At 40.5% G+C, this 14,510-nt stretch overlaps 1 protein-coding gene across 3 annotated transcripts in view; it reads left to right on the forward strand.

Annotated features, from left to right (window-relative positions):
* STAMBP (STAM binding protein) overlaps nt 1–14,510 on the forward strand; it is a 34,703-nt gene that overhangs the window by 17,571 nt on the left and 2,622 nt on the right. For all 3 annotated transcript variants that reach the window (XM_082852327.1, XM_082852328.1, XM_082852326.1), the window contains 6 exons: nt 4,251–4,326; nt 4,639–4,734; nt 5,891–6,254; nt 7,337–7,461; nt 8,344–8,481; nt 13,858–13,970. In XM_082852327.1, the coding sequence (XP_082708453.1) occupies nt 4,251–4,326; nt 4,639–4,734; nt 5,891–6,254; nt 7,337–7,461; nt 8,344–8,481; nt 13,858–13,970 (912 nt within the window). The remainder of the gene's footprint in view (nt 1–4,250; nt 4,327–4,638; nt 4,735–5,890; nt 6,255–7,336; nt 7,462–8,343; nt 8,482–13,857; nt 13,971–14,510) is intronic.

A 14,510-nucleotide genomic window follows, 5' to 3' on the forward strand; every position in this document is an offset into this window, starting at 1 on the left:
TGGGGCTTATGGACTGAAGAGGGTTTTCATTTGTGCTCATGCTCACTTTGCTGACTAACTTTTAAGATTGGAAGAAATTAGAGCCCTTAATACATCCATGTTATAGAATTTCTGCTTGACTTTTTAAATTATTTTTACACAAAAGTAATATTTGTTCCTGATTAAAACAAATTTTTTTCAAACCATACAGCAATGGAAATATTAAAGTGAAAAGAAAATTCCCATCCGCCAAAGGTAATCACTGTTATGTTTCTTGTGTGTTTATGTGTTTGTTAAGAAAATATGCCCATGCAAACACGTGGGCTCATGTCTTTATCCTTTTTTCTTAAAGCCTGAATGAGATCATACAATATACTATTTTCTACAATTTGCTTTCTTAACAGTCATATCTTTCTGCATCAGGACACATTGATCCAGCATCTCATTCTGCCTTAGGGCTGTTTCTTCTGCCTGGAACAGTCTTATCCCAGATATTGTCATGGCTTACTCTTCCAGTCCTTACTTAACTGGTACCTTCTCAGTGATGCCTTCCTTAGCTGCCCTATCTAAAAGCTCAATCCCTTCTCTGTCACTTCTATTCCCCTTCCCTATTAGTGACTTTTTCCTAGCACTGATTATCTATAATACTTTTTATTTTGTCTTATTGTCTGTTCCCCCACTGTAATGTACACTCTCTGGTGGGGAGGAATTTGTGACTGTGACATTCACTGCCAAATTGCCAGCCTTTATAATAATTCCTGACCCCACAGTAGATTCTCAGTAAATATTTGTTGAAGGAAAGAGTGAATGGTTATGTTGTTTTTCCACATTTGGGTACACCATAATTTATTAAATAATCCCCTACTGATGGTCATTTAGGTTTTCAGGTTGCCCTGCTTTTATGAACAATGCTGTATTGAACAGTTTTATACATATATTTTTGTATTATTATAGGATAAATTCATAGAGGTGGAGTTGTGAGTTTAAAGGATATACATTTTTTTTTTTTTTTTTTTTTTGCGGTACGCGGACCTCTCACTGCTGCGGCCCCTCCTGCTGTGGAGCACAGGCCCCAGACGCGCAGGCTCCGCGGTACGTGGGATCCTCCCGGACCGGGGCACGAACCCACGTCCCCCGCATCAGCAGGCGGACTCTCAACCACTGCGCCACCAGGGAAGCCCTAGGATATACACATTTTAAATTTTGAATACTTGGTCTCCCACTCCCCTTCCTCTCCTAAGGAAAAAGGTATTATCAAATTACAGTCCTGCTAAGAGTGTGTAAGGATACCCATTTCTCTATGCCCTTGCCTACACTGATTGTAATCAACTTTTAAGCCTTTGCCAATCTGATAGATGAAAATGATATCTCATCTTAATTTGAATTTCTTTCATATGTAAGTAAAGTTGAGTACCATTTTATATAATTATTTACCTTTTTATTTACTTTTCTGTGTACCTCTTTTTTTCTATTGTTCCATTAGTTTGTTTTGCTTGTGTTTCGCCAACGCATCTTTGTTTGCTTTGGTACATTTCCTGTCTGTAGGCTGCAACCAGATATAACCCAGAGAACAGTATACATCTGGGCCACAGCTATTCTCTGCCTAGAAAATTTCTAACCCTGGTGTTAACATCTTCATCTCTTCTTCTTGCTCACGTTTTTATTTATTAGTAAAAGCAATCATATAAACATATAGCAGATGTTGGCTATGTGCTAGGCACTGTGCTCAGCATTTTATTTATTTTTAAAAATCTATTTTAATGTCATAGCAGCCCTATCAGGTAGTACTAGTTTGTCTCTGTATATATAATTTATATATAGAGAGAAACTGAGGGATAGTGCTGGAGATAACACAGCTAGTAAGTGCTTAAAACCAGGATTTGAACCTAAGCAGGGTGGCTCCAGAGCCTGCCCTCCTAACCACCAAGCTCTGTTGCCTCCAGTGTGGGCAGTGGGTTATGCTGCCCATTCTGTTTTCAGGAGATGCTTCTGCCCATATGTCCCTATTCAGAAAATTGACTACAGTTACTGAAACAAGAGAAAGGTATTCATGTTCAGGTCTGGGAGTTTTATCTTATAAGTTAGTTTTCATTACATGGTTCAAAACCAAAATAATAAAATGAAAGGTATATAGTGAAAATTTTCACTCCCACTCTTGTCACATCTACTCTATTTCCCCTGTTCTCTATTTTTGCTAGTTTCTGTGTATACTTCCTGTGTTACTTTATATACTTATAAACAAAATAAATGAATATATATACATGCACACAGGCATACCTTGTTTTATTGCACTTTACAGATACTGCATTTTTTACAAATTGAAGGTTTGTGGCAACCCTGCATTGTCAGATGATTCTTAGCATTTTTTAGCAATAAAGTATTTTAAATTAAAGTGTATATGTTTTTAGACCTAATGCTATTGTACACTTAATAGAGTACACTGTAGTGTAAACATAACTTTTTTATGTACTGAGAAATGAGAAAACTTATGTGGTTCATTTTATTGCAACATTTGCTTTATTGCAGTAGTCTGGAACCAAACCCACAATATCTCTGAGGTGTACCTATATATAATTTTCCCCTTTCTTACATATAAGGTAGCATGTTATATATACTTTTTTGCACTTTGTTTTTTCACTCAGCTCATCCAAAGGTTTTAAGACAATTTATTCATCAGATATTTTTTCAGTGCCTCTTTATACAAGGCACTGTGCTGGCTTTAGAGGAATATACAAAGAAGCATGAAACAGAAATCTCTGGCCTCAGGGACTTTACAGTTCTTCAGGCTGAGAGCATAAATAAAAATAAAGTGTGGTGTTTATATGACATGTTACTTTCTTGACTGATTGAGGCTTCAATACAAAGCACACTTAGCCTGCTGAAGGTAGTGAACGTGTACCTTGGTCTTTCGAGTTACTGAATAATAGGTCTCTTGAGCACAAGATCTATGCCTTATTTATCCTAATATCCTCTTCAGGACTTTATGGTTGAAAAATGAATCTGTGCTTGTTTTAAGTATAGACTTCAAGGAAACTTTTAATTCATTTTTCATGAACCCAAAGGACAATTTTTAGAATTGTTTTGATTTTGGAATTCATCCCTGCCTGAGGGGTCTTGTGAAATTGGATTGAAATGAAATTTTCATGTGCCTAATTAGAACAGAAGGAGGATGGCTCATCTATAGACGGTGTGTTTTGGTGGGGATCTTCTTTTCCCTTTACTGAGTTTTCCTCCTTTGTTTCCTCCTACCCATGGGCAGAAAGTGAAAAAGAGTCAGTTAATCCCAACTACATAACAGTGCTTTGTGGCTGTGGGCAAGCTACCCTCAGTTTATTTGTTTTGGGTCTCAGCTTGTGTTTATTACAACGTAATTCTATTGAAAGACATCTTTGTTCAGAACCCCTCCAACAGTTCTGGACATTCCAGGAGCCATGAGGAGGCAGTACGATATAGTGGTTGAAAGAGTAGACTCTGGAACCGGCCTGCTGGCATTGAATTCTGAACCCTCCGTTTTGGCTATGACAAGTTACTGAACTTCTATTATTTTCACCGTCCCCAAGTAGACATCATAAATGTTAGAGGTCTATGAATTGATTCAGTTTATTTTTCCCACTGAGCTTTACAGCCAAGGACAAGAACTGAAAGAGGAAATCTAGCACTTAATGTTTCTCTAAGCACTTTTCATCAGAGATCATAATACACGTTACACATGGAACATGCACATATTACACACATATAACACATGAACTGTCTAAGCATCTCAGTGCTTAATCTGGTGCAAGGAATATTCTTCTTTGATGGAACATGAATCCCAAAGAAGAAAAGCCAGCATTAAAGGTCACACAGAGTTAGAAGTAGTAATAGAATGTGGGTTTTCTCTTAGCCTCCTGTCCTTGGCTGCCAAACTGTTCTCTGAAGAATGATTTGTGAGAGGCCTTTTCCTTTGGAAGCCTGTTACTGTCACAACAAGAAAAGAATCTCTTTGGAGGTGTATTTTGGGGCGCAGGATAGGCTTTCCTCCCCATCATTTTTGTTGTAGGAGTCTGGTGCTGCTGCACATCTGATTTGGGAGAAGAGGGAAACACTCTGTTGCTCTTTACAGGGCTAGAGATGAGTGGGGAACATGGCCTGTCAGGGTGTTCCTGTTATCCCTGCATGCCTGGAAACCCATCAAGTAGTCTCTGCAGGGTAAGGGAGTTGCATTGCTTCAGAGTCTTTTGGACATTTGGACATCTTCTTTGCATCACAGTCAATCTGATCTGTTCCCTTAGGCTCTTTATTGAGAAACTACCAAAGCATCGAGATTACAAATCGGCTGTCATTCCTGAAAAGAAAGACACAGTAAAGGTGGGTCTTCACTTTAACTGTTGCCCATCTAAAAGCTTCAGAGAAGCACAAACTAACTCCAAAATATAAGTAGCAGTATCTGCATCTGAGCATCATATCCTGCAAATCGGAGATAAGGCCATTTCACTAGATCAGTTACGAAATATCTGGTATGGTAGGAGGTATTTTAAATTAAATTATTTAAATTTAAATTATTATTTAAATGTTTTTAGAAACATTGTTGCCATTGCCAACTTGACTTCAGTCTTTTTACTTCTCTACTTAATTAGCGGGCAATTGTTCTAACTCCCAGTTTTTGATTTTGTGTCTCAGAAATTAAAGGAGATTGCATTTCCCAAAGCAGAAGAGCTGAAAGCAGAACTGTTAAAACGATATACCAAAGAATATATAGACTATAATGAAGAAAAAGTGAGTATGTAATAGCAAAAAAAAAAGGAAATTATTTTGGTTTCTTAGGCTGTGACCTAGGATTCTAATAGATATTTCAACAGATCTTGTGATTTTAATGTGATATTTTACTTTATTGGCAAAGACCAGAAACTCAAAAAAGGTGTTTAGGCTGAGGATTCTAATACAGATTTAGCCTGTTTATCTAAGAGGATGACTTGAGGGACAGAATATCTATTGCTTGTCTGCTATGTCTAGAGCTAGAACCTAAGAACAATGAAAATCACACTAAAGTATAAGGTTTTTAGATCAGAGAATTTGGGATATTTGATACACATTTGATTATATCCAACATAGGATATACCTGTTTATAATAATTGGGGTTTTTTTTCAAGCTATTTTCAAATGATTCTTGTTAGGAAGAGTCAGTTAAAACACATGAGAAGCTCTGAGACAGTGTCATTGGTCTGTGTCAGGTGAGAACACACACTGCAAGCACTTGCACATTCTTTTGTACACTCTACTGAATTCTGTTCTGGACTCTGATGTTGAAAATCAGCAGAGAGGTGAACAGCTATGTATTTCTACGGTACCCTTAGAGTACCTTAGTGAAATGAGTGAAAATGAGTGAAAACCTTCATGAAGGAGATTATTCCTTGATGTTTCTTAGTAGTTTAAAATGTCACTCTATATTGGACCAATCACCAGAAAAATTTCAGAGGCTTCATTCAGGGTCAAAATTCAACAGAGACCCCCAACATGGCAGTTGTAAGTTTAGATTTGGTTCTGTTTCACAGCCTTACTTGGGATACAGAATGTATACATGGCACACCAGAGGCTAAAATTGTATGATACAGATTATGAGGTGCAGACAGTAAGTTGCCTTGAGATTTTGATAAGAAGAAAATGCATTAGTTAAAGTCATTGGGAAAGGGTACCAAGAGGATCAGGACTTTAACTGTTTTTGAAGAATAGGTGTATGGTAGTTAGATAGACAGGAGCAGCAGCTGTTCCATGGGTGTAGAGGTACTAAGGGAAACATGAATTCTGTGTTGGGAACTCACGCTAGAGCAGAAGTACATTTGGGGCAATCTCCCTGCTGAAAAGCCTTGTCCTTCTAAGATGTGAAGTCACTTGAGTATAAAGTGTTAACCTAACTCGTATTCATTCTTTGTAGAAGAAGGAAGAGGAAGAATTTGCCCGAAACGTAGCCATCCAGCAAGAGCTGGAAAAGGAAAGACAGAGGGTGGCACAACAGAAGCAGCAACAGTTGGAGCAGGAACAGTTCCATGCCTTTGAGGAGATGATCCGGAACCAGGAACTAGAAAAAGAACGACTGAAAATTGTACAGGAGTTTGGGAAGGTGGACCCTGGCCTGGACGGCCCACTGGTACCTGACTTAGAGAAGCCCTCCCTAGATGTGTTCCCCACGGCACCTGTTATATACACACAGCCTTCGGACTGTAATACAGCTGTAAGGCCTGCCAAGCCACCTGTAGTGGATAGATCCTTGAAACCTGGAGCATTGAGCAACTCAGAAGGTAGTGAATTCATTTGCTTCCGTACTCTTCTATCTCAGCTGCAACCAAACAGGGTGTCATTGCAGGAGATTCAGCTACAACTACCTCCATGATACCACTCATTAGGCTCTGGTCACAGAAATCCATTTGATTAGTATTACCATACTGGTCACAGAAATCCATTTGATTAGTATTACCATACTGTGTTCTATCACAGCTATATTATAAAGTGGACTTTGCTTAAGACATATAGTTTACCTGGGCCAGGTCGATTTTCTGAAGAGCTAATAACATCCTTGAAAGTCAGACCCTCAGCTTTTAAGGGTTATACAGAGATTTGAAATGTTCAGTGAACTAGAGACCACTGTTGACCTTTTGTAAAGGAAATTTGAGATTTATAGTACCACTTTACAGTTCAACCACTGACCTTTAAATAATAAAAAAGAGCTACTGAATTGTGCTTGCCCTGCAAATGTTCCTAATTGGTAAGGAGTTTAGTCAAGGTAAGTATTGTATGTAGTCAGTGATAATTCAGTCTAGCCATAAAAAACTGTTGAGTCTTTCCTCCTCTCACCAATGTATGGCTATCTGAGAAAATAACAATAGTGGCAAAATGATGAGTATGCCTTGATTAATAGAATAGATCTTTTTGTTAGGAATTGTCTTTCAAGTAGTCATGTAAGGAGTTCAGCTTCGCAGAAGATCCACTTAAAAGCACAAGGTAAGAGTGGGCAAGGGGTGCTGGACTCTTGAAGCCTGGCCTTCAGGTTTCTCCCCATGTACTAGGCAGGATTGTCTCTCACTATTATTCCTGAATAGCTCAGAAACTTCTTTTAAGCAGTAGTTTACCTTTGTGTTAACTTGAATGATTAAAGCCTCTTTTCTTTTCTTGAAATAACATACTCCCAATGGCTGTAGCAAGAGGTTGGAGAAAAGACTTTACAGCCCTTTTTCTTCTGCCATAAGGATGAGATCCCCATGCGCTACCTACAGTTGCGGGACCCCAGTGATTTAGCATTGCTCTCCCAGGGCTGCCAACTCTGAGGTCTGCTTGGGGAGGCTGTGCCCCATGATCTCAGACGTTTCTTCTTTCTCCATTACAGCTCCTACAATCGATGGACTGCGCCACGTGGTGGTGCCTGGGAAGCTCTGCCCACGGTTTCTCCAGTTGGCCAGTGCCAACACTGCCCGGGGAGTAGAGACATGTGGAATTCTCTGTGGAAAACTGGTAAAAGACAAATGCTTTCCTGAGCTGAGACTGTTTCTTCCCCCTTGGCCTCCTGTGACTCTCAGAGAAGATACCCAGGGTCAGTTACTCTTTGTGCCAATCGTTCTGCCAAAGAGCCATCGGCAGCATAATGCAATGTCACCTTGATTTTAGTGACCCTGTATTTGATTGATTTTCAAAGTCCCTTGAACTGAACTGATTATTTTAATGCCAGTGGTAAGAAATACCTAATTCTAAACTTGGTAGGAAGATCCTGTGTATTAGCTTTTGAACACCGACTTTATGGCAGGACCTGGGAATATGAAATATGTAAGGCACGGAGCATGTGTCCGCAAAAAGTACCCCAGCACTTTGGAGAGATGGGAGATATACACCAAAAGATAGATAGTATGTTGACTAGTATGTACAATAAAGGCACTAGGAATTATGAGGAAAGAAGGATCATTAAATGGAGGTGCTTAAAGAACCCATTACTAACTGCTGAATAAATAAACACCTAAGGTGGAATAGACTTCAACTGAGCTTTAAAGGATGGGAAGGGCTTAGGGAAATAGTAAAAGGAAACTACTCTAGACATGAACAAAGGAAGAGAAATGGTACTATACCCAGAGCTTCTTAAGAATCATGAGTAGACCTGTTTGGCTGCAGCAGGAAATTCCCACAGGACTGTGGGCATCTGTGGCTTTGCAGAGGGCCCCAAGCAATGTACTTGGGCAGTCAGGGTTGTGAACATGACTGACATAAGGGACTCACCTCACTTAGAAGACCCATGCTGGGGGGAAGGGCCTTCGCTTGTATAGATGTTTAACTTTCCACTGCTGTGACAGAGTGGGGTTGCCTAAGTGCCAGGGAATTGTGATGAGCTGTTTTCTCATTTGACAGATGAGGAATGAATTTACCATTACCCATGTCCTCATCCCCAAGCAAAGTGCTGGGTCTGATTATTGCAACACCGAGAACGAAGAAGAGCTTTTCCTCATACAGGATCAGCAGGGTCTCATCACACTGGGCTGGATTCACGTAAGCAATTCCGAGCTCTCCAGGGGTTCGTCTCCTCTTCTCACATGATATTATAAACACACTGCTTATTTTTGGCTTGGAGCAGAGTGAATTGTATCCAGACTATTTAGATGGTTGTACTTCCCTCTGTTGGATGCAGACTTGACTTCCCTAGCATACGTAACTGCTTGCACCACAGTATTGATTTCCGGGCATTACTTAGGGCTTTTTAACTTAAAATTTTTTAATGGAAATGAACCTGTTTCCCTAAAGTCCCAATTCCCCTGTGAGCGTGAACAGTGATAGGATGCTAGCCTAGAGTATATGTGGACCTTGACGGTAGAGGCTATGCCTTACTTCGTACAAATGATGTTCCTGAAAGGTATATAAATCAAAATATTTTAAATGAGCCAAGGAAGTTAATTCAGATGCCTCCATTTGGTCTTTCTTAAAGCAGCCTATACCTTTACATAAATCAGAAGGGCCACGAATATAGGAGATTTTCAAGTGTCTGCATGTCTTAACAGTCTTCTGGTAATATTCAGGTAAAATATAATTCCATCCCTAAAGATTACTTCTTAATTTTTCTTTCTATTCCTTTTCAACCCCTCATTCTCATAGACCAAGCTGTTTTCCATATTGTGTGACAGGGTTACATAAAAACAAGGCAGCTCATTTCTGGATTTGGGAAGATTGCACACACTTGTATGTTAGAATTTGGGAAATACTGACCTGTGAGGCAGTCAGTGTGCCTCTGTCCTTTCATAAATATTTGCCTTTTATTGTGTATCCCCCATTATCTTACATGGGGAGTAGAAAACTTGTACCTTATCCGCCAGGGGATACAAATTTGAGTAAGATATGATTTTAGTCTCATAAAGGAGACTGACATATAGACAAGTCATAACTCTTCATGTGAGGCAGAATGTGCCAAGTGCCTCAAGAGGTGCAAACAGCCCTGTGGAATTCAGAGGAGGGAAGGATCACACCTGGGGTGATTTTCTAGAATTTTGACGAGGTGAGCCAAGGGAGAGTTCCATATGGAGGGGACAACACTGGAATAGGCAGACTGTGATCCTGCAGCTTTGAGTGGTCCAGTTTTCTGGGGCTTATGGTTCATATCAGGAAACAGTTGTAGGTAAGCTTTCACATGATACTTTAGGAGCAGTGTTCTGGAGGGTTTTGGGTGGACAGGCAGGATAGTTCTGCTTTTTAGTGAGGAGGTTGAAGCAGGGAGATCATTTAAGAGGTTAATGTGATGATAAAGTCTAATAATGATGAGAGCTACGGTGATAGCAGTGCATTTGGGAAGGAAGAGATAAATGTAGGATTTCAGAGGATGTGGGGAATGAGTAAGAGAGGATGATGAGTAAGTGATGACTTAGAGATTTCAGGCCTGACTCATGGGGGTGGCAATGATTAATCATCTCATAAGCAGAAACAGAGGCTCCAGCAGGAGAGCTTACTTGGAAGTGGGGCAAATGGTGTCTTCCGTTGTGAGTATTTGACATTATATTGGTGGAGGTAATTATCAGGCAGTTGGAACTTGGGAACACGGTCTAGGTGGGAAAGAGAACCGGGAGACCTCTGCATACAGCTGACCTTGGAAGCCTTAGAACTGGAGGAGGGTGGAGAACAGGAAGAGATTCACTGGCAGCTTGAAGGACAGGCCACTTAGGGGATCGTAGGGAGTAGTCAGTCATGAAGCGAGATGTTAGAGAGAGGTGAGGGGAGTGTTAAGGCGCAGATGCCAAAGGAGGAGGAACATCTTAAGAAGAAGCTTCAGGATGTTAACTATGTCACATGCTGCAAAGAGATGAAGACTTGTATGAGCCCTTTGGATTTGATGAGGTCATTGATGACCTCAATTTAGTGGGTTTTATGCAGATTAAAAAGGTTTAAGAAGTAATGGGTATTGAGGTTGTGGTGATAGTGAAATATATACTGATTTTTTGAAGAGCTTAGCACTGACTAAAGGAAAGGAAAGAGATGGAATGGTGGCTTAAGGAATAGCCAGGTTGAGAGAGTTTGCTTGATTTATGGTTTAGTGTGAAAATGTGTTCTGTTTTTATTTTGTTTTTTTTTTAAACCTTTATATTTGAAATGTGTATAAGAAAGTACATAAAATAAACGTGCACTTTAATGAATCATTAAACAAACATCTGTGCGCATACATTACCTAGGTCAAGAAATAGAGCGTCGCCAGAAGCACACTCCCACCTCCATGTCCTGCCCAGTTACCCTTCCTCTCTGGTATAGATAGTCCCTCACTTGACATTTCTGGAAATTCTTTGCTTTTCTTTATAGCTTTACCACCTAAGTGTGTATCCCTAAACCCAATAGTTTAGTTTTGCCTGGTTTTGAACTTTATGTAAATAGAATTGTATAATATGTATTTTTTTGTACTTGGCTTCTTTTGCTCAATTTTCTTTTTTTTTTTTTTTCTTTTTTTTGCGGTACGCGAACCTCTCACTGTTGTGGCCTCTCCCGTTCTGGAGTACAGGCTCCGGATGCGCAGGCTCAGCAGCCGTGGCTCACGGGCCCAGCCGCTCCGCGGCATGTGGGATCTTCCCGGACCGGGGCATGAACCCGTGTCCCCTGCATCGGCAGGCGGACTCTCAACCACTACACCACCAGGGAAGCCCTTTTACTCAGTTTTTAAGGTTCATCTGCATTCTTGTGTATAGTTGTCTGAACATTTTTTTTAAAAAATATATTTATTTATTTATTTATTTTTGGCTGCGTTGGGTCTTCGTTGCTGAGCGCAGGCTTTCTCTAGTTGCAGCGAGCAGGGGCTACTCTTTGTTGCAGTGCCTGGTCTTATTGCACTGGCTTCTCTTGTTGCAGAGCATGGGCTTTAGGTGTGCAGGCTCAGTAGTTGTGGCACACAGGCGGGCTTAGTTGCTCCGCGGCATGTGGGATCTTCCTGGACCAGGGCTCAAACCCGTGTCGCCTGCATTGGCGGGCGGATTCTTAACTACTGTGCCACCAGGGAAGTCCCTGAACATGTTTTTAAGCCCAGTGAGCTGGTGGAGTATAGTGGAGCCTGTGCAGCAGATGTCAGAGGTCAGGAGAGACAAGGTAATGGAAGATAGGAAAGTATTAAATCAGAAGTACAAAAAGGGAGTCATCTTCATATGGGGGAGAAAACACTCACTCCTCTGAGACAGAATTGAAGGAAGAAAGAAAGATACCGAGAGATTTTTGAGGTTATAATTGGAGGGGTTGAGGGAACTCATTTTAGGTGATCTTGCTATCAACAAGGTTGAAGTCTAGATCCACTGCTCAGCAGGAGGAGACAGATAAGTTTAAAAACTGGAGAAGATGGGGAAAGTTTGGAATAATTTCTGTTTAGACTTCAGGTAGATCTTAGCCACAAATGAGTAAAAGGATTTTTAATATCAGTGGGGGCCTAGCTAGGAAGAAATTTAGAGCCTAAATTGATAGTATTCCAGCTTTTTTTCCCCATGATATTTCTGTAGCATTCCTTCCTAACTTGGGATTGAAAGCAAACAAAAGCAGACCATAACGTTTGCTCAGATCTTAAAATTGGCAAGAGGAGAAGGCAAAAGGTCAGTTCTTCCTTCTGTACCTTGCCAGCTATATAAATCAGGTTCCCTGGTCAAAAACTTTGTATGGTCATGTTTATCACCAACTATTGTGTAACCCCCAACTCAGTATTCAAGGCACTCCTTCACCTTGTCTTACCTGGCATTGGTCTCCTGTGGCTGCCCTACTCATCCAGGCACCCAGGCTACCCTGGGCATTCACTCTCCTCACTTATTTCTGCTCCTTTAGTGTATTGTTTTCTCTTCATAAAAATGCCTGCCTCTGTCACCAGCATGGTGGACACAGTGAGCATAACTGTTTTTTCAAGAAACTTGACTGTAAAGGGAAGGAGAGAAGGTACAGTAGTTAGTGGGGAGCAGAGGCTCAAACAAGATTTTTTGGTTTAGTTTAACAATTATTTATTGATCCCCTGCTATGTATCTGTATATCATCTTTCTAGCTAACCCAACTTTAGATTGGAGGCCTTCATCAGCTTGTGTAGGTCTTATTTGTTCTCAGTTAAAATTTCAGGCTGTAACCATGGGCTGTAGGGTGTTGGCACAGGCTGTTTGTCCCTAACAGTCTATAGGATCATATTCGTATTAGGTAGAAACTGTTTCTCCCTTGTGGTCATGAAAGTTCTTTCCTTCCCCATGCAGACCTGTGTGTAGATTTACTGTCAGCACTCAGCTAACATGTTCCTGTATTGCAGACCTCTTCCACAATGAGCTGGTCACAGCATTCTATGCAGTTGTGTTTCTCAGATGAGGCTGCACATAAGAATCATTTAATGAGCTTTAAAGAAAAAAATTTCCTTCTCAGGATGGATATATTTCCAGGGTGGGGTGCAGGAGCCTGTGCTTTTGACAAGTTCCTCAGAAGCTTCATTTTTTGCACAACAGGGTTGAAAACACTGGTCAAGGGCACATATTTCTTTTCTGTGCTTTTCTGTCAGTAAAGATTGGTGGTCTTTTTGAGTCATATTGGATCTTTCTTTTTCCATCCTTGTTATCTCACACCCCCTCTGAGATGAACGTAAGTCATTATATGGTCCATTTGTGTACAAAGAGTGTGATCAATGAAACATTAAATAACTGTGGGATTCCAGTGGTTAGGACTCAGTGCTTTCACTGCTGTGGCCTAGGTTCAATACCTGGTTGGGGAACTAAGATGCCACAAGCCACGAGGCGTGGCCAAAACAAAAACCATTAAGTAACTGAAAACAGATGAGATAAACAATGTAATTTAGATGGTGCTTTAACTGATTACCCTCAAAATTCAATATCTTGGTCTTTTTCTCAAATAAGACAGGGTCCTTTGTGTGATTTAACTACCCTTCTGAAATCCCAGTAACCCTCTGCCTCTCATATCCTTGAAAGATATGCTTTAACCACAGGACAGCTTTTGCTACTTTTGCCTATAGAGCCCCAGACTCATGCTTGACCTTTTAACCCCTCCATCAGGAAGAAGAATCATTCATCTAACTGTGCTTTGTTAAGTCCTTGACTTCTACTAGGTTGTTGTATTGGGCAGCATGTACTGTCTGATCCAGTATGGGAGACGCCATTGTGTTGAGAGAGCTTGTGAGTAGCCAGATAAGTCTTGATGGTCAATTAGAAATTGAGTCTCTTCACATACTCATGTTACACTATACTCGTTTACAGTGCTGGGAAGGAGGTTCATTACTTATTATGAACTTCAGGCATATTCCTCATGGCTGCTAATGGCTTTGTACATAAGGAGATCATAGCAAGTTATTGAGAATTACTTGGCTCTACCTTCCTTCATGGGCCAGGCTTGACTGTGTATTCTCGCTGAAGGGGTCCCTGCCTTTTTTTCTCTTCTCAGACTCATCCCACGCAGACCGCCTTCCTCTCCAGTGTTGACCTACACACTCACTGCTCCTACCAGATGATGTTGCCAGAGTCGATAGCCATTGTTTGTTCCCCCAAGTTCCAGGAGTAAGTACATAGGGTGTGGTTCAGGGTTTTGCAAGGAGATAGCCGGGGAAAAGCCTCAGAGGAAACATTCTCCATTCTTAAGACCTTGTTCTCTATAAAATATATAGATTGTGGTATTGATTGGCTTTTTAAAAAGGCTGCCTTTTAAGTCCTATATCCTGATAAACCTACTCTAACTTGTTTACAAAAGTATCCAGGCAACAACCTAGATGCTTTTATAAGAAAAGGACATAAAAAATTTGAAGTGTTTGACTTGAAGCAGTAGGAATTTAAGAGATTGATATCAGATTAGAAAATTTCAAAATCCAACAGATTATCTCCAAAAGTTACTTTTTCATTCTAAATCCTGTTATTTACTATGAATTCTCCCAGTAAAAGTAGCGTAGTGGCAGTGATGAGTCATTCTCTAACTGATTCATTCACCAGAGAAGAGACCTATGAGCCAGCATACTTTTGAGGCTGTCTCAAAGTGAGCTCTTCACTGCTCTGTGTGTGTGTTTGTGTGTGTGTGTGTGTGTGTGTGTGTGTGTGTGTGATTGA

Source organism: Leucopleurus acutus, assembly GCF_964270905.1.
Source record: "Leucopleurus acutus genome assembly, chromosome: 12".
Taxonomy (NCBI): Eukaryota; Metazoa; Chordata; class Mammalia; order Artiodactyla; family Delphinidae; genus Leucopleurus; species Leucopleurus acutus.